This window comes from Oryctolagus cuniculus, chromosome 14 (genome assembly GCF_051225735.1).
Source record: "Oryctolagus cuniculus isolate XC-2025 breed Fujian yellow rabbit chromosome 14, ASM5122573v1, whole genome shotgun sequence".
Taxonomy (NCBI): Eukaryota; Metazoa; Chordata; class Mammalia; order Lagomorpha; family Leporidae; genus Oryctolagus; species Oryctolagus cuniculus.
Genome location: NC_142880.1, coordinates 86,553,329 through 86,574,516, shown reverse-complemented (window position 1 = coordinate 86,574,516; position 21,188 = coordinate 86,553,329). Strand labels below are relative to the sequence as shown.

Here is a 21,188-nt window from a genome sequence, read left to right as displayed (position 1 = left end):
TTAATAAAAACTATACCAATGTCTTTTGGGTATAAGATGCTTATCAGATCAAGAGGGGTTCTACATCATTCCTCTGCTGGCCATTAATTTATAACCATTTATTCACAAAAAGTGGTGAAAGTGAACATTTTCATTTTTTACTTGTGAGTCCTTTAACCACAGGGTCTAAGAAATTCTTGGCTATAACAGAGATGGAAGAACATATTTAGTCCCACTCCTAAAATGCTGAAAAGAGAAAAGCAATCATTTTGTTAAAAACAAAAGCCTGTTGGTGGCGGGTGGCAGGGTAAGCACATACAATTTTGTGGCACAATGGTCTAATTGCACAGTGGAGTCAACCAGGTCTGGGGGGGGGGAAGCACCAGAAGGCTCTCCACGCATTCCTCCCCACTGTGACCTAGGAGTGTATCTGGCTTCCCTGCCACACAATGCACACCTCCACTTTAGGGCTGCCATTTTTCTATATCCATGGCCCAGCACAGTGCCTGCTCCATAACAAGGACTTTATCGTCTTTGAATTGGATTCAAAACCAAAAGTTTGAAAACAATTGTCTAAGACTGTAGTTCTTATTTTTTTTTTCCTGACTAATGTTAAGGAGACTTTCTCCAGAAAAAGGCACACATCCAAGCACGCAAATATTGGCGTGTAATTTCACGGTAGTTGTGGGATATCTGCTGTTCTCTAGATCCACAAGGAACTCAGGGCTTCTAGATTAAGAAATTCTTTATGTTTGGAATACACAATCCCAGAGACAAGTGAAGGAATCTTCAGCAACATTCCCTGCCTTTTTTTTTTTTTCAACAAAACCATGTTTATGTTTCATGTAGAAATTTCCAGTACACCATGCAGAAATCTGTACATATGTCAAATTTATCCATATTGCTTTAGATTCCCATTCAAATAAGGCATTTTTCAATTATTGAAAAAAAGGCATGTTCATAGTAAAATAGTGATTTTAAAGAGGATATATTTAACAAATTCTAATTAACTGTTCTCTAATAACCAAGGATTGTGAAGGACAAAGTAGAATCACTCAAGGAGGTTACAATATGCTGGGTGCGTGCATGATAAACCTGGGTGTTTGATTAAAGTTTTTGTGTGTATGTTTAATGAAGACAGCTGTGGACACAGATGTAAAGGCACAGGGCCAGAGCTGTGGCGTAGCAGGTAAAGCCGCCGCCGGCAGCACTGGCATCCCATATCAGCACCGGTTCGAGTCCCGGCTGCTCCACTTCTGATCCAGCTTGCCGCTATGGCCTGGAAAAGCAGTGGAAGATGGCTCAAGTCCTTGGGCCCCTGCATCCGCATGGGAGACCTGGAAGAAGCTCCTGGCTTCTGGCTTCAGATCAAAGCAGCTCAGGCTGTTATGGCCATCTGGGGAGTGAACCAGTGGATGGAAGACCTCTCTCTCTCTGTCTTTCTCTGCCTCTCCTTTTGACTCTGTGTAACTCTTTCAAATAAATAAATAAATCTTAAAAAAAATAAAAACCAATTCCTTTGCTTTGATACAGCTGATACTAATTATTTTTTTTTTGAAGATTTATTTATTTATTTGAAAGGCAGAGTTATAGAAAGGCAGAGCGAGCGAGAGGTCTTCCACCTGCTGATGCACTCCCCATATGGCCGCAACGGCCAGAGCTGCATGGATCCACAGCTGGGAGTCGGGAGCTTCCTCCAGGTTTCACCCATGCAGCTGCAGGGGCCCAAGGACCTGGGCCATCCTCCACTGTTTTCCCAGGCCATAGCAGAGAGCTGGGTTGGAACTGGAACAGCCGAGACTAGAACCGGTGCCCATATGGGATGCCGTAGTTTCAGGCCAGGGCATTAACCTGCTGTGCCACAGCGCCAGCCTGCAGGCAGCGGCTTTACCTATGCCACAGCACTGGCCCTCTCATTCTAGCAGAAATGTTCCTACTAAAGATGAACAAAAAATAAACACATTGATGGTCATTTAAAGAAAATGAAAGTGTATGTACACCCTTCTTGATTTTATTCTCACCAATCACTTGTAAGAAAAGGCATATTCAATTTCAAGGGGTTATCTGGTTTCAGATTCTTACCTGTAATAATGTGCTGGAGGAGAAAGAAGCCACGATCTCTGGACCTACTCAGATGAGACAGGGTTTCTCGTCTAACATTCTTAGGAGCTCAGCTAACTATGCTTAAACCCAATTTGAAGGATTAGTATTTTTTATGAACTGGATGTTTATGTCTTCCCAAAATTCCTGTGTTGAAGCTTTCTTTAACCCTGTGATGGTATCTGGTCGGGCCTGTGGGAAGTCATTAGATTTATAGGATGGAGTCCTAAGGATGGGATTAGGACCCGTATAAAAAGACACCACAAGGCTTGCTCCCAGTGGCTGGCTGGCTGGCTGTCTGCAAGCAAGAATGCCCTCAGCAAGAAGTGACTCTTTCAGTACCATGAGGGTAGGACCTGCAGAACTGTGAGAAACAAATCTCATTATTATTATTTTTTTCTGCAGCCATCATGTAAGAGCTAAAGACGTCCCTCTGTCATCACATCCTGGTCTAAGTAGCTCAGGGCAATTCTTAGTTGTTTATACAACATGCAACACTTCTACTAGAGAAAATTCATATTTGGGGCATAAAATCAGGACTTCTCCTTCTCTGCTCTGTAGCATCATAAGATTAATCCTCTAGGAATCAAACTTACTATACATTAGCACGAGATGTTTAAGAACTTCACCTTAGCAATGGAACTGTATCCGAAAAAAGAGCCTGAAAGAGGCCTACATCTCTCAGAGACTGTATTAAATGTGCTTAGTACATATACCTCAGGTTTAGGTTTGCCTAGTTACTATTCTTTTTATTTTATTTATTTGAAAGACAGAGTTACAGAGCAAGACAGAGCCAGAGAGAGAGGGAGAGAGAAAGAGATCTTCCATCCGCTGGTTCACTCCCCAGATGGCTGCAATGGCCAAAGCTGAGCTGATCTGAAGCCAGGAGCCAGGAGCTTCTTGCGGGTCTCCCAAGTGGGTGCAGGGGCCCATGGACTTGGGCCATCTTCTACTGCTTTCCCAGGCCATAGCAGAGAGCTGGGTTGAAGTGGAGCAGCCAGGACTTGAACTGATGCCCATATGGAATGCTCTAACCCGCTGTGCCAGTCTCGGCCCCCCAGCTACCATTCTTATACTTAACCCTTCAAAGCGACTCAGCGACTCCCAGGGAAAAACAAGCAATGGCTGTGCTCAAAAAGGCTTTTAAAAGTGAGTCCCTGACCATGCTAGTGAACTGTTTTTGTGTGTAAGTACTTGCTTTTTGTTGTTGCACTTTGGTAAATTCTAAATACTGGAAATAAACCCTAAATAATAAAACCAGCACTGTGGCACAGTGGGTTAAGTCGCTGCTTGTGACCCTGGCACCCCGTAGTGGAGTGCTGGTTTGGGTCCCAGCTTCTCCCCTTCCCATCAAGCTCCTTACTGACTCGCCTGGGGAAACAGTGCAGGATAGCACAAGTGCTGAGGTTCCTGCCACCCACGTAGGAGACCAGCATGGAGCTCCTGGCTCCTGGATTTGGCCTGGTCCAGACCTGGCTGTCGTGGCCATTTGGGGAGTGAACCAGGGGATGAAAATTCTCTTACACACACACACACACACACACACACACACACACACACCATGGTGCTTTTGTTTTCTCATGCATTTCAGTTTTAACATGAAAATATGAAAGAAATGTGAATTCATCCTCATGGTAATAATACAACTTTATTGTCTGTAGCCTTTTCCACACAAATCATTATTAGTTTTTCCATGTGAAAGACATTAAGGTTTAAAATGGTAAAGTTATTGTTAAAAAGACACATTGGGCAGTAGAAATAGCTGAAGAGAGTTTTTTTTTTTTTTTTTTTTTTTAATCTGAAAGTAGACAACCGAAGAGTCTAGGGGAAAACAGATAAACAGATTTCCAGGTTGCTGAGACCACAAAAACAGCCTTGGGGACCACAGGAGGTGGTGTGGGGTGAGGAGGGGCCAGGCAAATTATCTCACAGTGTGGCATTTCATGTGGATGTTGAAGGTATTTGCTTGGCACTAATAATCTTAGAATTTCCGTCTGTGTTGCTATGGCTCTTGATTTCCTGTTGTCTATTCTTTTATTATGCAACATAATAAATGTTTCATTTAGCACAAAGTCCATTTGAACTAGACTACAGAAAGGTTCGAATTCTGTCCCTGGCCAGCAAAGTCATAGCTCAGGTATGCAGTGGGAAGTAACTTCAACACCCATGCGGCATTTGTTCAAAGTCCACTTTATTTATTTATTTTTTTAAACTTCTCCAGCTTGGTTTCCTCATTGAGTAGATTCCTAGAGAAAAAGGTGGAGTTCAGGCCCCAGTAAAAGACAGACCCGAGGGCTCAGCAGACAGAACAGGGGGCCGAGGCCTCCTGCCCCGAGTGGTGGGGTGAAGGCTGCACCTAACCTCCGGAGGTGCGGTCCTTGAGTACCTCTGTCCTGAACCCACTGCTCCTCTTGAGTTCCTGAACTCTTCTTGCTCCACCTCCCCGTGGCTCTCTCCCTGCGGCACTTGAAATAGCCATTTGTGCGTGTGCACCTGCCACTCTGGGCAAGTGGTGAGGAAAGCGGGCAGAGTCCTTCTGCTCCTGAGAAACACGGGGAGGGAAAGGTACGCTGGGACTTGCAGGGTGTTCTAAGTGGCAAGTAACCCCACATACTCACAGCGTGGCATGCTGTAACGGAAATGAGACCCTAACGCAAGACACAAAATCCTCTAACACAAGCTATCAAAGCCTGTGATAGACATCGGGGAAGTGCAGTTATAGCTTCAAAGGCTTTCAGACTCTCCAACTGGACTTTATAAAGTGAAGACAAACCCAGATGGAGGACTATAACTGAAGTGTGGTAGAAAGCCTGCAGTCTTTACTGAGGCACACTGCCTTGGCCTTGAGGTATGTAGGCAAAGGGGTCACCCCTCACTGTGAGACACAGGATCAAAGCTGATGCAGGGTTCCAAGGAAACATCGGCCACAGGAATGTGATGATTCATTTATGGGTCCAGAAATCCCAAGTACAAAACTTCAAGATAGAAGAAGGATCAAATTATAGCATGTATGTGATTCAATTTCAAAATTCTTAGCCCTCTTACATTATATTATCTAGATCATAATAGTAAAAAATCAAATTATATTCATATGAAACTTTTATAAAAAGAAATCAAATCCATTTTTATGAAATTTTATAGTACAATTATTTGCCAGTGGGTCTTTTCTTAGGTCACAGTATTTATAATTCCATTTACATCTGGATAATTTTTAAAATTAAAAAGCAAAAGGAAGTCAATAGAAATCTAAATTTTCATTTGCAAAACTCCCTTCAGCTTCCAGGCCAGTGACACATGGCGACGCCGGCTTGTCCTCCAGACAGGGACTGCGACCAAAGGTCCTCCGCTCAGGGAGCCTGCAGGCCCCGGCTCATTAGGAACGCTTTCTGGTTTGGCTCACGTTGCAAGAAATTTTGGAGCATGTCCATGCCGTCCAGAGATCCCCCAGGTCTCAGGATTAGGTTTCTGTATTTCATTCCAACCTAATAAAATAAAACATCATGCCTAATAACTCACGGTCACAGCAATCCTCAAATCCCTGGATGCGAAAGGCAAAGGGGCAGGGCTGAAGGAAAGGCACGGCGGCTTTCCCGTCTGGATGGTCTCTTGCGCCTACACCACAGCTCCGCCCTCTTCATTTACTTATTTTGGTAACTAGGAGATGTGGAGCTGAAACCTCAGGTCTCCCACGCTGCTCTCTGTCATTGTCTTGTTTCCTTAGACTCTCACCAGTGGGCTGACAACATGAGCAAACAGAGTAGCGTGGAGTGGCTGAGTGGAGCGTGGAGCACATCCCTGTTGGCTACTCCATCTCAAATGTGACTCCAAAAGGGTGAGCAAAGCATGTGTTCAAGAACACTACAAACAGGGGTGTACCTGTGTACCCAGGAACGGCAGCCCAGCTACACTCAAGTGGCTCCACTGGCTATTAGGAGGGGCTCACAAAAAACAAAACAAAAGACATTACTTGGGACGGGGAGCCGGAGAACAGTGTAACACCCTGAGTGCGTTCTTGCATTCTGTTCCCTTGATATAAATAATAATTAAAAAAAGACCCTGGGTGGAGGGGCCATGCAGGGAATGAGGACCTCGGTCAGTTCACTTGGAGGGAGGGAGCTGAAACCATGAAACTCATCACAGTTCCTCTGCCTTTTTTTTTTTTTTTCAAACTTGCTTAGCTTTTTTTTTTTTTTTTTCCAAAGATTTATTTATTTATTTGAAAGTCAGAGTTACACAGAGAGAGGAGGAGAGGCAGAGAGAAGAGAGTGGTCTTCCATCCAATGGTTCACTCCCCAGATGGCCGCAACAGACAGAGCTGCGCTGATCAGAAGCCAGGAGCCAGGAGCTTCTTCCGGGTCTCCCATGCGGGTGCAGGGGCCCAAGGACCTGGGCCATCTTCCACTGCTTTCCCAGGCCACAGCAGAGAGCTGGACTGGAAGAGGAGCGGCCGGGACTAGAACCGGCATCCATAAGGGATGCTGGCACTTCAGGCCAGGGCATTAACCCACTGTGCCACAGCGCCGGCCCCTCCTCTGCTTTTATTTATATAAGCACACAAGCAGATGTACTCAAAGAAAACAGCATTATTCAAAAACTTCCACTACCCTTTTAGTGAAGCAAGGCAAGGCAGTGAAATGCAACTCCAAGTAAACACATGAAATAGTTCACAGAGTGCCACTCCAGTTTGTATCTATTATGTTACTTGATCAACAGGAGCAGTCTTTTTTTTTTTTTTTTTTTTTTTTTTTTTTTTTTTTTTGAGTACAAGAAGAGTTAGAGAACTGCCAGAGACCTAATTAACTTCTGACTTACAAACAAGGTTCTGCTTGGCCCGACCGTCAGAGATAAGTCTGGCTAAACTGTTAAGGAAATAAAGCATGGAGGAAATCCATCAAGTTAGATTTAACGTTCTACAGGTCCATAAAATCAAAATTTTGGGGGCCAGAGTTCTGGCACAGAGGCTAAAGCCAGCATTCCATATGGGTTGCTGGTTTGAGCCCCAGCTGCTCTACTTCCAGTCCAACTCCCTGCTAATGGCCTAAGAAAAGCAGCAGAAGATGGGCCAAACGCTTAGGCCCCTGCACCCATGTGAGAGAAGACGCTCCTGGCTTCAGCCTGGCCCAGGGCTGGCCATTGTACCATTTGGGGAGTGAAACAGTGAATGCAAGGTCTCTCCCTCTCTCCTTTTCTGTCCCTCCCCTTCTCTCTGTAACTTTCAAATAAACAAATCTTTTAAAAAAAAATCAAAATTTTTGGCTGTAAACAGAAATCATTTGTATATTTTTAGTCATCTATAGGACAATATCTAACATAACAATCTGGATCACAATCAGGAGTAAGTAAAAATTACCTTCTCATAAGCTCTAGGGTAGCACTGTCATCCTTTGCTGCCTTCCCAGGCCATAATCAGAGAGCTGCATGGGAAGTGGAGTAGCTGGGACTCTAATCAGTGCCCATCCTGGATGTCAGCATTGCAGGCTGTGACTTAACCTGCTGTGCCACAGCGCTGGCCCCGACTGCAGTTACAGTTACACTAGGTTCTTTCAAGTGCGGAACGCACAAGTGACTGCCACAGTGAACAGGACTGGCCCAACAGCATCAGGTCATGTTTAAGTGTTCTAGTACAACGTTGAAGAGGCACAGAGTAATCTTGTTCTTCCTTAAGTTCTGGATACATTTTATTAAGTAGAGGGCCTATAGTCATTGACACTGGACTTACTGAAACCTTTGGTGATGAGGGTTTGGGGATAGTTTGTTCCAGAAAAAACAAAAATGACTATCATCCCTGGCATGGTTTGCAGCAATGCATGCTGTCACAATGGTAGCCTAGAATCTGAAGTGTGAGCGAGGGCCACTCTCGTCATGGGCTTCATTATCCCAAGAAGGAGCGTTTCAGAGCTTTTGAATCCAACCACAATTTACTGCACCTCCCTTTTTTTTCTGGCCCAATGTGTCTACACTGGATGTTAAAGGAGTGGGTGGAGGATAGCCCACAATAGCCAGAGGTAGGCCAGACCTAAGTCACGAACCTTGATCTCAATCCAGGTGTCTTATGTGGGTGGCATGGACCTACGCACGTGAGCGATCACCTGCTGCCTCCCGGCGTGCGCACTAGCGGGAAGCTAGAAGTAGAAGCAGAGCCGGGACTGAAACTAGGCACTACGACGTGGGTAAACACTTCGACAACACTCTGGGAAGCGGGTTTCCCAGGTGGCATTTTACTTGTGCCCAATGCCTGCCCCATATCTTTTATTTAGTAAAAATACATGTCATTCCATAGACATAATAGGAACATTAATGAAAGTCTAAATGAAGTTTTTCTTTTTCAAATTCCCCTCCAAAATGCTAATATCTGACAAAGAATTTTCATTTTGTGCAGAGAAGTACAGTGTAGGTCGTAGAGCAAGAGCAAGCGTTTGCGGGGCTGGATGGTGCTGCACAGACAGCGCCGGCCCCCTCGGCACGGCAGAGCTGTTTCAGAGCACAGCACTGTGTAGTCTCAGTCTGAGGTTCAGGGCTGCTCAAGTCTTCCCCTGCTCATGGCTCCAAACAAGTTGATTCAATTTCCTGAATTACAGAGCAATGGCCTTTTAATAGTTTCATTTCCTTTGCAATGAAGTTTTGAGAAGAGTTTAGGAGTCATTTTGGTAACAGGATCTTGCTTTTCTTAAGAGAGAAAAAAAATGAGTTAAGTGAATTTTTGTGTTTTAGGCAGGTGCCCAGCCTTGTAGCTGAGAACACAGGGTGTGGGAGACATGCCACAGGTGCAAGGAGTCTTTGTCACAAGTTGTTCTACCACAAGAAACTTTAACTGTAAGGGAAGTAGGAAGAGAAGCTGCAAGAGGACTTTTCATGCGCCAAATCCCCGCCAGGGGCACCTGTGAGTGTGCAGAAAGAACTCCTGTTTGTCGGGCTCTGGAGGGAAACCAGCGTCAGTCACCTCTGTGGTGTGTGACCCTGGAAGACAAGCAGGTAGCTGCTGGCAACTGTGCAAATCTCTCTAACACTGATGGTTGCTGAAGTAAGATCAAAAGCTCTGGGGCAGACCCAGGTCTGAATCCTGGCTCGACCCTCAGCTGAGACCTTGCTTCGTGGCTTCATCATACGTAGGATGGGAATATTCCTATCTTACTGGATGATCTCAGTACATTGCCCAGTCCCTGACATAATACCCGATATACAGAGGTATTCAAAAACCCTTAGCCCTCCTGTATTTTGTTGTTTTCTCACACTGCCCCCAAGTTCAGTGACTCTAATATAGTCAGGGAAACACATGGATTCCTGGCTTGGCATTTCCTGATTTAGTTCTGTTCCCTAGTAAAGCCTGAGAAAGGTACAAGAGACTCCATCTCTATTGGCAAGAAAGAGAAGATATAATCCAGTAGGAATATGAAGTAGGAGAGGTATCCAGGAACATGGTGCTGTGAGGTAATATTTCAATAGCAATAACAGTCCAAATGAAGGATGTGACTCAGGGATCAGCAATGAAAGGATCTAAATGGGAAGCAGCAGGTCTCCTGCTGCCTTGGGCATCTCTGAAGCAGCGCATCAGGATCCCTCCCCTTTCAACTGACCCTCCCCACTCCCGCCATCTTGGCTGACTCTGGGGAGGAGTCACCGTTGTCTTCTTCTTGGGCACAGGCAGGTGACAGCGATCAGGCAGTGGCTTTCAAACTGGTCTTTGAAGCCTTTCTTTCCACAGCCCACAACTCCCTCCCACCAGCATGTCTTTTGTTTTCTGTGGGGGCTGGGAGATTGTGGGTGGGAAGAGAGAACACCTTTGTCACCACAAAGCGGGAGGGAGAGGGCGAAAGACAGGAGCTGGTAGCCAGGGAGATGGCAAAGGAATAGCAGTGGAAATGGTTGCCGGATCAGAAGATGCCTTCTGGAAGCCTTTAGAGTCCAACCTGAGGACAAACAGATAAACCTTTATTGATGGGGGAGGGGGCAGGATATTAGGAGGGAAAAAGTGGCCGGGAGAGCTGCGTGTCTTGGTGGGCAGAGGTGTGGAAGCAGAGGAGGCGACAGCCAGTTAGGTCCAAAGAGGCACTGCCAGGTGAAGTAATCATTCAATGACACAGTTCTGCAGAGGGCACATGGAGCTGAGAGAGCCTTATGATCCAGAAGGGGAGACAAATAAGGAGACAGGGAACAAGGCGGATTGCTAGGGCTCTAAGAGAAACACCAGCCAGGGTTGCAAGAACACAAAGGAAGAGAAACTGCTTCCAGCTGATTAGGAGTCAAGACTTAGAAGCTTTTACTTGAAAGTAACTCAAGAAATCAGTTGGAAATCAGTCCTGATTCTTTGTCCCTTCTATCAGGCACAACCGAATGCTGCTGGAGCAAGTTGAAGTATCAGAAAAATCAGCTGTTAGGTAGTAGTTTGGGAGGGCTGAACCTGAGACTAGGATGGAACCTCTCACAAGGACCAGGGCTTTTCGCATTTTCCCTTCGCAACACATTGTAGCAGGAGTTGGGCCTAAGAATTCTGTTTGAAGAGCACTGCAACACTCAGCTTCATGGTTTATGTTCTCTGCTAGACAGTTCTTTACGTTTGAGCTTCTCTTTGATTTTGTGTCTGTTACTGCATGTAAGATCTGATGGTATTACAGACTAAAAATATAAGAGTCACACTTTCAACTACCTTGACTCTCTTGTATTCCTTTCAAAAGTGACACTTGGTTGTATTTTTTCTTCACCAATGGAAGAAACAAAGCTTAGACATTTTTCTAAATGCAGAAGAGGACGGAGATAATTCTGGCCTAATGATATAACTGCCTTTGAATTCACAATGTCTATTACCTCTTAGTAAATTTTCCCACAATGAAGTTGCCTTATAAAAAGAAATGGCTCTAGTTAAAATGCTCCCATTCTTTCAACCCTGTGATTAGCTGCTGGATTTTGAAATTACATCTGGTGACCTTAAAGATGTCCTTAAAGAGCTCCCAGAGCTTGTTGGGAGAGTTCTTCCCAAGAAGTTCCCTTCCGCTGCTATTGAGAGTTGCAGAAGAAAAAGCTACGTCTGATGGTAACACAACTTCTACCGTGTCTACTAGAAACGAAGACTTTCGTTAACAGTCAATAAAGAAATTGAACAGTTAAAAAGACACATCTGCTTATTCTGAAGAATAATATAAAAATTACAGAGAAAAGCAGTGGTTGCAAACTTTCAGGCTATTATTTGACCCTGTCTGTCACTGTTAGCCTGGTGAACACCACAATTTTTTTTTTTTTTTGGACAGGCAGAGTTAGTGAGAGAGAGAGAGAGACAGAAAGGTCTTCCTTCTGTTGGTTCATTCCCCAAATGGCCACTGTGGCAGGCACGCTGCGCCGATCTGAAGCCAGGAGCCACGTGCTTCCTCTTGGTCTCCCATGCGGGTGCAGGGCCCAAGCACTTGGGCCATCCTCCACTGCCCTCCCGGGCCACAGCAGAGAGCTGGCCTGGAAGAGGAGCAACTGGGACAGAGTCCGGTGCCTCGACCGGGACTAGAACCCGGTGTGCGGCGCCACAGGTGGAGGATTAGCATAGTGAGCTGAGGTGCCGGCCGAGCACCACACTTTCTATAGTTCTGCTTGCTAAGATCTGCAACTGTTCTCAGAGCAGACCCTGCACTTGGCAGGATGGCAAGAGGGTACAGAGAAAAGACCCACTGTCCTGCACGACCAACAATGTCAAGGATATGGGACCTCTCAGCTGTCCACCTCTGCAATGACAGCAAGAACTGACCCCTTGAAGGGCCACTCCATCATCTTCTCAGAATGAGACCAACACGTGCTAGAGTGGGTGCGGCCTTCAGTCAACAGTTACATGCTATATTGTGATTGCCCTGATTCCCATGACTTTAGACCAAAGGGGCGGGTGCTGAGGCGTAATGGGCAAAGCCACCGCCTGCAGTGCCAGCACCTCATATGAACAATGGTTCGAGTCCCGGCTGCTCCACTTCTGATCCAACTCTCTGCTATGGCCTGGGAAAACAGTAGAAGATGGCCCAAGTGCTTGGGTCCCTGCACCCACATGGGAGACCTGGAAGAAGCTCCGGGCTCCTGGTTTTGGATCAGTGCAGCTCAGGTCATTGTGGCCAACTGGGGAGTGAACCAGCAGATGGAAGACCTCCCTCCCTCCCCCCTTCTACCTCTCCTTCTCTGTATAACTCTGACTTTCAAATAAATAAATCTTTTAAAAATAAATAAATAAAATAAAAATTCCTATTCTTAATTCTGTGTAAATGCCTGGTAGATTGGCCACACACTGACATGTGAGGCTAAAGCAAATATGCAGAATCTGAAATGACCCAACATAATGCCATCTTTTTGAAATAACAAGCCTCTGTGATCACAGCACAAAATAAATAGTGCATGGTCTACTGGTCTGAAGAATGATTATTTATTTTTCTATTCATCACAACATAGTTGTAGTAGCAATCTAAGTTTGCTGTAGAAAAGGATTGTTGTCCCAAACTATTAATTTTTAATAAGTGAGTATTTGAATTTTGTAAGCCAGGTGTTAGAGTAAACGTTTGTAAAACAAAATAGAACAAAAGAACAAAACAAAACAAACCCTCCCCCCTAAAACAAACAGTACACTGCAGGAAGGAATAAAATAGCTACTTAAAAAGCTGATTCCAGTATCTGACTCTGCAGCAAAGGGTGTGAGAGTGGGGTGCAAATTCTCTTTGGCTTTTGGAGCCAGGTGCACTATTGCTGTGACAGCATGGGAGCCACAAGTGACATGGAACTCCACGGCATTTGCAAGCAAAGGAAAAAGAAGTCAGAAGGAAGCGATTAGAGCCAGCCTCACGGCATAAGCTGTCTAATAATATCCAGCACCGCTGGGTCAGAATGTTGGTAAAGCTTAACAGTGTTTTTGACATCACAAGGAAATGGCTCCAAGTTGTTGGACCTTGTTTCTCCAAGTCCAACCCAGCCCTTCTGTTTAAGCTAGGGGTAGTGTGGCTGCCTGCCAGGCTATGAAGCTCAAGAATAAGAAGTATGGGATGCATAATGGCAGGGTTTGCTTCTGCTGGACTTGAAAGCTGCTTGGGATCCACTGGGATCAGCAATTTGGCTGCTGCCTTGACAGCTGGAAGAGAAGGGGCACAGCAGAGGTGCTGGGGATGGAGTCCCGTGAGTGGAAGCAGAGAGGCGGCGAAGCAGGAGGCCGACCAAGAGAAGGGGAACATACTTTCTTCAGGAAGCTGCGCCAGCTAATAAGTCAGGAAGATGTTATGAGTGGACTTTGACCAATTTAGACTTCGTCTCTTTAAAACACTGTTCCCTGATTTCTAAGGTAATCCATTTACCATGTAAGAATAAGGAAAAGCTCCATAAAAAGTATAGAAAAAAATTAATAATCACTTATAAACTTAGCACCTGATAATCACCAACAATAGTTTGATGTGATTTTTCATGAACACATTTGAAAATCAAAATTCGCATCCTAGGGTTACAAGATTTTCTGTTTCCTCACTTTAAGTAATGGTCACAGTAAGCATTCCAGACACACACAGGGAAAGCTCGCTGGAGCCCTGCCCCACACCCACACCCGCTGTTGGGTTCGGAGGATGGAATGATCACCTTTGGTTTGAGAGGTCAGGACGATTTCATAAATGAGTGGTTATTTGAGTGTAGCTGTTAAGAACAGGAGGATTTTTGGAGAGGCAAAACATTTTAGGTGGAAGAATGCAAAGAACCAATGTATGAAGGGAGACAGACCCCAGGGAACACATATGCTCGGCTGACAAGGTGGGGGCTGGGAAGTAAGGAAGAGGTTTTGATCGCCAGGCGGAGGCTGTGAACAAAGAGGGGCAGACTAAGAAGCAGGGAGCAAAGGGAGAGTGGATGCGGCCTCTGTGGCTGGCAGCTGGGTCATCTGTGGTAACATCCAAGACAGGGGGACTTTCCAGTTCAGCTGGTGGGGGCTATGGCCAGGAACCTGAGGGTTGCAAGGACTGTTTCTAATGCCAAGACATTCAGCTGTGCAAAGAAAACAGCAGAAGAGCTGTACTGACTGGAGTTATCAGAGTCAGTGGCAAGTTTTGTTCAAGATGGTAAACCAGGAAGAGCTGCAGTTAGAGACATCTCTTCTGAGACACGAGGCAAGAGAAATCTTGACAGTACAGGTGTAGAGAAAGAATGACGAAGGTCCACACCCTCCATGAGCTTGGTGTTCTTAAAAAACATGAGAGGCTGTGTGCTGATAGAGAATGTGGTGGGGACGTGGGGGCAGTTGTGAACGGGGAGGACTGCAGGGTGACCTGAGCCTCCAGTTCCAGTGGGAGGGCATGCTTTGTAGGGGCAGCTCAATGCTGTCCTTCAGTCTCCCCAACACCCTGCAGACACCATGGGCACTGTCTCGACAGGAGCTGGTGGAGGAACCGAGGGCTTGACACTGACTGAAGGTCATGAAGAAGTTGGGGCGCCTGCTGGAGTCCCAGTCAGAAGTTGACTTTTGTAAATGGATTGTCCAGGCAACCCAAGGAGCTTCAAGGACCTAACAGAGCAGGCGGGACAGGCTGGGAGCAAGTGCTTGCAAAGAATAGTGAGTGCCGAGTACGGGTGCCCCGAAGTTGCCTTTTTATGGGGAAAGCAAGGAGGGAATGGTGGTCTAAATGACACCAATGTATTTCCATATGCATGTGGAAGGCACTGTGCAATCCAGAAACAAAAAGTCTTAGAAAACAAATCAGTTGGTTGAAATAAGCTTGATTTTGCTCATTTGTTCTTCTAATTTCCGCATCAGATCGAATTTAAAAACACACTGGCAAATGTATCAGCCTCAGAAATAACCTGACAGCTGAGTCTTCTACAAGGCTGGAGACTGAGGGGCTGGGACTCGGGAGGGTTGGCTGGCAGCCACCTGGCAGTCAATTCTCTGTACACAGAAAGGAATGGCTCAGGCTAATGAAGCAGCTTAAGTTACTTAAAGGCATTTAGGTTACAAGCTATGCAGTAGGTGGGGTATGCCAGCCACAGACAAAGGGAGCCTCCTGCAGAAAATACACAAAGAAAGTGTGTAGAGAATACGAAAACAGAGAGAGACCATTTACCACTTCTTTCCCAACCTCCCATAAAACCAAAACATTGTATGGCACATGTCAAAACTAGCAGCTATAAAGTTTCAAATGCATAAACAAAGCTTTGAGTTCTTAATTATGCAATATATCGGAATGTTAATAAGCAAGAAAATGCAGTAGGTTTTTTTAAACCTATAGAATTAACCACTTATACACTGTAACTTAATGACATGTGATGATTTGAGAAGATGCAAGGCCTTCAAGTTAAAAGCTGTTACCAAACCTCTTACTCTAAAATCTGGGTGTCATAAATATTTTACACTAGAAGTTAAAGGGGAGGGAACAAAAAGGAGAAAAAAAGTACAATACCTCTGGATTCATTATTCCTTCTTTTTTAAAGCAGCTGTAAAACATGTCCATGGAAAACACTTCACTCCAAAGATATCCATAATACTGGCCATCGTATCCCCCTGCCAAATGCCCAAAAGTAGCTGGCATGTTTGTTCCTTTAAAAGAAGGACACATAACATCAATGATGAAATCACCGAAAAATAGCTGGAATTACCGGCAGATTGTGTGGTGGTGAGCCCAAGGTCTTCTGAAGAAAAAAAAAAAAAAAAAAAAAAGGACACATATCAATCAGTGTGATACCAAATGCTAATTACTAGGTTGTTAGTCAGCCAAGGTTTCCCTCTGGAGAGTCAAGCGGTGGGAGGAGAAAGTGAATGAGAGGCTCTCACCCCAGCACGACCAGGGCGTAGAGGTGCGCCTGGCTGCCATGTTGACAAACTTCTCTCCTGTCAGGGGCTTGCCCTCAGAGTTGGTTTCAGCCTGGCTCTGGAATGCCTGACAACAGTGCCAGAGGCTTCGTCCACACCCATCAGAGAGTCAGTCTTTTCTCATCCTCTACACACTTCTGCTTCTTAAGGACACTCGAATATTAACCCTGCTCTCTGCTATACCTCTTCATATCTAAAATGTCTGAGAACAGCACTTACTTTAGGGTGATAATTACTGAACAAGAATTCTTAATTTTAAAATTGTGAAAGGTAACTTTACAAGCAATTTTGTCAGGGCCGGCGCTGTGGCATAGTGGGTAAAGCTGTTGCCTGCGAGACAAGCATCCCATATAAGCACCAGTTCAACTCCCTGCTGCTCCACTTCTGAACCAGCTCCCTGCTAACAGCAGGGGAAAAGCAGTGGAAATGGCCCAAGTGTTTGGGCTCCTGCACCCGTGTGGGAGACCCGGACGTATATCTTGGCTTCTGGTTTAGATTGGCCCAACTTCAGTCATTGCGGCCATCTGGGGAGTGAACCGGTGGATGGAGGAACTCTCTGTCTCTCTCTCTCTGTAACTATTTAAAATAAATAAATAAATCTTAAAAAAAAGGCAAAATAAACAATTTTGTCCAAGTTGCTCTATGATTGACTGTAGAGAGATCACCAACGGAGGCAGAGCCCAGACTGAGTCAACTGGCCATTCTTATCTTTACTATCTCTACAAATGTCGGTGATTCATTTTTTAAAAAAGGCTTTAGGCCGGCGCCGCGGCTCAATAGGCTAATCCTCCGCCTTGCGGCGCGGGCACACCGGGTTCTAGTCCCGGTCGGGGCGCCGGATTCTGTCCCGGTTGCCCCTCTTCCAGGCCAGCTCTCTGCTGTGGCCAGGGAGTGCAGTGGAGGATGGCCCAAGTGCTTGGGCCCTGCACCCCATGGGAGACCAGGAAAAGCACCTGGTTCCTGGCTCCTGCCACCGGATCAGCGCGGTGTGCCGGACGCAGTGCGCTGGCCGCGGCGGCCATTGGAGGGAGAACCAACAGCAAAGGAAGACCTTTCTCTCTGTCTCTCTCTCACTGTCCACTCTGCCTGTAAAAAAAAAAAAAAAAAAGGCTTTATTTATTTTGAAAGCTAGAGAGAGAGAGAGAGAGAGGAGGGGAGGGAGGGAGAGAGAGATAACTTCCACCCACTGTTCACTCCCAGATGGCTGCAATGGGTGAGGCTCAGTTAGGCTGAAGCTAGGAGCTGCATCTGAGTCTCCCGCATGGGTGGTGGGGGACAAAACACGGGCCATCTTCTGACAGCTGATTCATTTTAATAACAATGTGCCCGGTGAAAAGAACTCACTTTAGCAACTACATATAAATATACATCTATGTTGGTGTAAAATATATGGGGGGTGAGCAGTGATGTAGTACAAAAGGTTAAATTGCTGCTTGCTATGCTGGCATCCTACATGGGCACCAGTTCTAGTCCTAACTGCTCTGATTCTGACCCAGCTCCCTGCTAATAATCCTGAGAAAGCAGTGGACCATGGTTCAAATACTTGGCCCCTGCCACCCAAGCTGGAGATGCAGATTGAGTTCCTGGCTCCTGGGAGATAGATCTATCTCTCCCTCTCTCTGTCAATCTGCCTTTCAAGTAAATAACAATAAAATCTTAATAGCAAAAACAAAACAAAACTGACAGTCATAGTAGGCACTGTGTGCAGCAGGTTAAGCTGCTGCCCTGACATCCACATTCCATATGGGAATGCCTACCATGGAGTCCTGCCTCTGCTTCTGATCCGGCTTCCTGCTAATGTGCACCCTGGGAGGCAGCAGATGATGGCTCAAGTACTTGGGTCCCTGCCTCTCTCTCTCTCTAACTCTAACTCATGTGGGAGACCATATGGAATTTCTGGCTGCTGGCCTCAGCCTAGACCAGCCTTGGTTGTGGCCATTTGGGGAGTGAACCAATGATCTTGTTCTCTGTCTCTCCCTCTTTCTCTGTCACTCTGTCCTTCAAACAAATAGATCTTTAAAAACAAAGAAACAATGTTAAAAAAAAAAAAGAAAGAAAGAAAGAAAGAAAAAACTGCCAGCCAAATATTTTAAGTGACTTCCAAATCACAAACAAGGTAGAAGTTCCTGTTTCTCTCTGACAGAGCCCCTGCTGCCAATTTCTCACTAAGAATCATAGGGAAATCATGGTGCGTACAGGGAGGGAGGAGCAAGGAGGGTAGAGCCAGACATGAACGGCTCTCTCAGCTCTGGGGTGGAGGCCAATTGCTCACGCCTGATTACACTAAAATGCTGTGAATCTGGAACCACCTTGCCTTCCAGCACATTTGGCCAGAGTAACTCAGAAGGACATAGCACGCTTATCTGAAAGTCATGGCCTGATTGCAGATTGGGTAATGTGCCTGACTAATCCACCCTGCTGCAGAATTGGGATTGTGCTCTGGGCTTCACAAGAAAAGTGAACTCAAGTCAGAGCTATGTACGTACCAGGAGTAGCGGCAACACCTAAAATGTCGGTGCAGTACCTGGCATATTCACTTGCAGCGTCCAGGGATGAGTTGGTATGCAGAGACTGGTCAACTTTGCTCAAAACGATCTGGCGAAGGGTCAGAAGACCTAATGATATAAGAATGTTTAAGCACAGTTTGGAGAAGAGAGAACTGTGTGTTCTAACATCAGAAGACCATAGAGTTCAAAAGCTGATCCCAGTGGTACTCATTATAAAAGACTTTTTTTCTTAGACATTATTCCAGGGTTCCCTAGTCCAATACAGTTAGTGTTCTTCGCTCCCCATATCAGCTATCCTGAAGCACCATTATTATTAAGGGGAACATAAATTTTAGAGGAGATGCCAGAAATTTGGCATTAAGTGATTCTAATACATTTGCTTTCTTAAAATCATAAACCATACCTGTGTTGACCAGTCTAGAAGCAACAAGTTTTTCAAGAAGATCATCTGCAATAGGGTTTCCATCTTTATAATGTTTTGACAATCTTCGGAGAGAGTCGATGTCCCACACCCAGTTCTCAAGCATTTGTGAAGGCACCTCTACAAAGTCAGTTTCCACATTTGTTCCACTAAATCGTGCAAAATCAGTCTCGAAAGAAACACAGAGATGACTTTTAAAGCACTAGATAAGACTATGTGCTGATGAATTATGATTAAGCTCATGGAAACCAAGGAAGGAAAGTGTTCACTGCCCCTTTGAAAGAGGGGCCTGCAGACACTGGAATCCCATTAGCTCCGGTTCAAGTCCTGGCTGCTCCATTTTCCTGATTCAGCTCTCTGCTAATACGCAGCAAAGGCTGTTCTAAGCACCTTGGTCCCTGACACCCATGTGGGAAACCTGGACCAAATGGATGGAAAATACCTCTCTCTGTCTCTCAATCTGTCTCTCTGTCTCTCTTTCCCTCCCTGTAACTCTTTCAAATAAATTAAAAAAAAATTTTTTTTTGAAAGGCAGAGTTAGAGAGAGGCAGAAGCAGAAGGAAAGAGGGATCTTCCATCCGCTGGTTCACTCCCCAAATGGCCGCAATGGCCAGAGCTGGGCCAATTCAAAGCCAGGAGCCAGGAGCTTCTTCTGGGTCTCCCATGTGGGTGCAGGGGCCCAAGGACTTGGGCCATCTTCTACTGCTTTCCAAGGCCATCAGCAGAGAGTTGGATCAGAAGTGGAACAGCAAAGACTTGAACCCATATGGGAGCCCATATGGGATGCCGGCACTGCAGGCGGCTTTACCCGCCACACCATATAGCGTCAGCCCCAGTAAATCTACTCTTTAAAAAAAGAGGGGTTAGAATGACCACAAATTTCAGAGAAAATACAAGCAGCCAAGCAGCATGTAAAATAACCCCCAAATGTTCTATATTAAAGTAATATTTCATCCTTTTGAACTACAGATAAACTTGGTACAATCATCAGGAAATCATAGCCAAAAAAATCAGTCTAGGTTAAAAACAAGCTTTAAATTCTCAAAGTAAAGATGTTTTTCAGGATTTCACATTAAAAATGAAGCGACCCATAGACAGCGGTTTCCCCCAGCTCCTCCTCCGAATGCTGGTTTCTGTGTACTCAGTACATGCCTTTCTGAGGCACTCATCACTCCACTGCTTCACGACTCCCGTTTAAATCAACTAGAGTTAAATTATGAACTACAGATTGATACTCTGTGTGTGTGTGTGTGAGAGAGAGAGAGAGAGAGAGAGAGAGAGAGAGAGAGAGAGTAATGTTTTGTATTCTAACCCTTCAGGTAAGTGGATCTCATCTAACCACGCTGTAGAAAGTCTGAACTGGGCCCTCTCAGGTTGGGGTAGAAGATGTCACCATGAGATAAGCTGCCATCCAGTGGGAGTCAGATCTGTAAGTCAGCGGGCAAGTCGGGTGAGTGAATGCTATAGAAAAGAGAAGCCAAGCACAGATCAAAAGTTAAAGGACCTCCAGTGAAAAACAAAGGACTGTTCTGAGGGCTTGGCTGAGAGTTTAATAAAAAGTTTAAAATAGAGTTTGGAAAAACAAAGTTTTGTAAACTCTTCAGTCACTTGTCAGAGAAGCTGTCAAGCAGAAAGACGGAGATTCATGAGGACAGATTCGTGTTTTCCGCCTTCACACCGTCCTGTAAAACATCTGTAAAACTGCCACTGGAGGGGAAGACTCAGCATTTGGCTGGTGGGGCCACTTGCAGATTGGGGGTCATCTTTCTGTTGTCTTTCCTTGAACCCGTCTTGTTTTCCTTCCTCAGATGCCTTACATTCCAACCTTCTCTCCCTGACTTTATCATCCCTGGGCTCTACACAGAGGGGAAGGGAAGCGGGCCTTAACCACTGGAAAGGAAGCAGATGGGATGCGGAATCAGCAACAAACAGCCCTGCTTTTGGCCCACGGCAGAGGCACAGATGTCAACACACCATCTCACATTCTGCCTTCCTCTCTTTATGCAAAAAAGTGTTTTGCTTGACTTCCCATTATAATTGCATTGATTCCAGATCTGAAAAAGACCCGCAAATACTGAAGGGCCAGGGGAAATGAAATCTACTACTCGAACCGGCGCCCATATGGGATGCCGGCACTGCAGGCAGTGGCTTTACCTGATACTCCACTGCACCAGCTCAGAAATATAACATTCTAAGATTATATCCTACATTATAGATATCCATGCAATAATTATAATGGCCATCACTTATTGAGACATCTATTGAGACTCAGGCATTAAGTAGGCTAAGTTCTCTTTTTAAAATGCCAAAACAATAAAAGTAGTATTATCTCCATTTTTTTTTTTTTTTTTTTGACAGGCAGAGTAGACAGTGAGAGAGAGAGACAGAG

At 45.4% G+C, this 21,188-nt stretch overlaps 1 protein-coding gene and 1 non-coding gene across 7 annotated transcripts in view; one reads left to right on the top strand and one right to left on the bottom strand.

Moving 5' to 3' along the window:
* Nucleotides 1–3,708: 3,708 nt before the first annotated feature.
* The window catches only part of NLN (neurolysin), a 95,788-nt gene continuing 78,308 nt past the window's right edge, over nt 3,709–21,188 (bottom strand). For 2 of the 6 annotated variants that reach the window (XM_008262286.4, XM_089312811.1), the window contains 4 exons: nt 18,782–18,968; nt 18,358–18,486; nt 15,462–15,598; nt 3,709–5,561 (listed from right to left, as the gene is read on the bottom strand). In XM_008262286.4, coding sequence (XP_008260508.3) covers nt 5,427–5,561; nt 15,462–15,598; nt 18,358–18,486; nt 18,782–18,968 — 588 coding nt within the window. In that variant the 3' untranslated portion in view covers nt 3,709–5,426. Of the gene's footprint in view, nt 5,562–6,812; nt 8,202–8,394; nt 8,746–12,255; nt 13,284–15,461; nt 15,599–18,357; nt 18,487–18,781; nt 18,969–21,188 lie in introns of those variants that run through there. The other 4 variants (XM_089312810.1, XM_089312809.1, XM_070056768.2 and 1 more) reach the window with 3 other exon arrangements.
* LOC127492885 (small nucleolar RNA SNORD65) lies at nt 15,623–15,696 on the top strand. Its single transcript, XR_007922713.1, has one exon. It is a non-coding gene; the product is annotated as a small nucleolar RNA SNORD65 (small nucleolar RNA).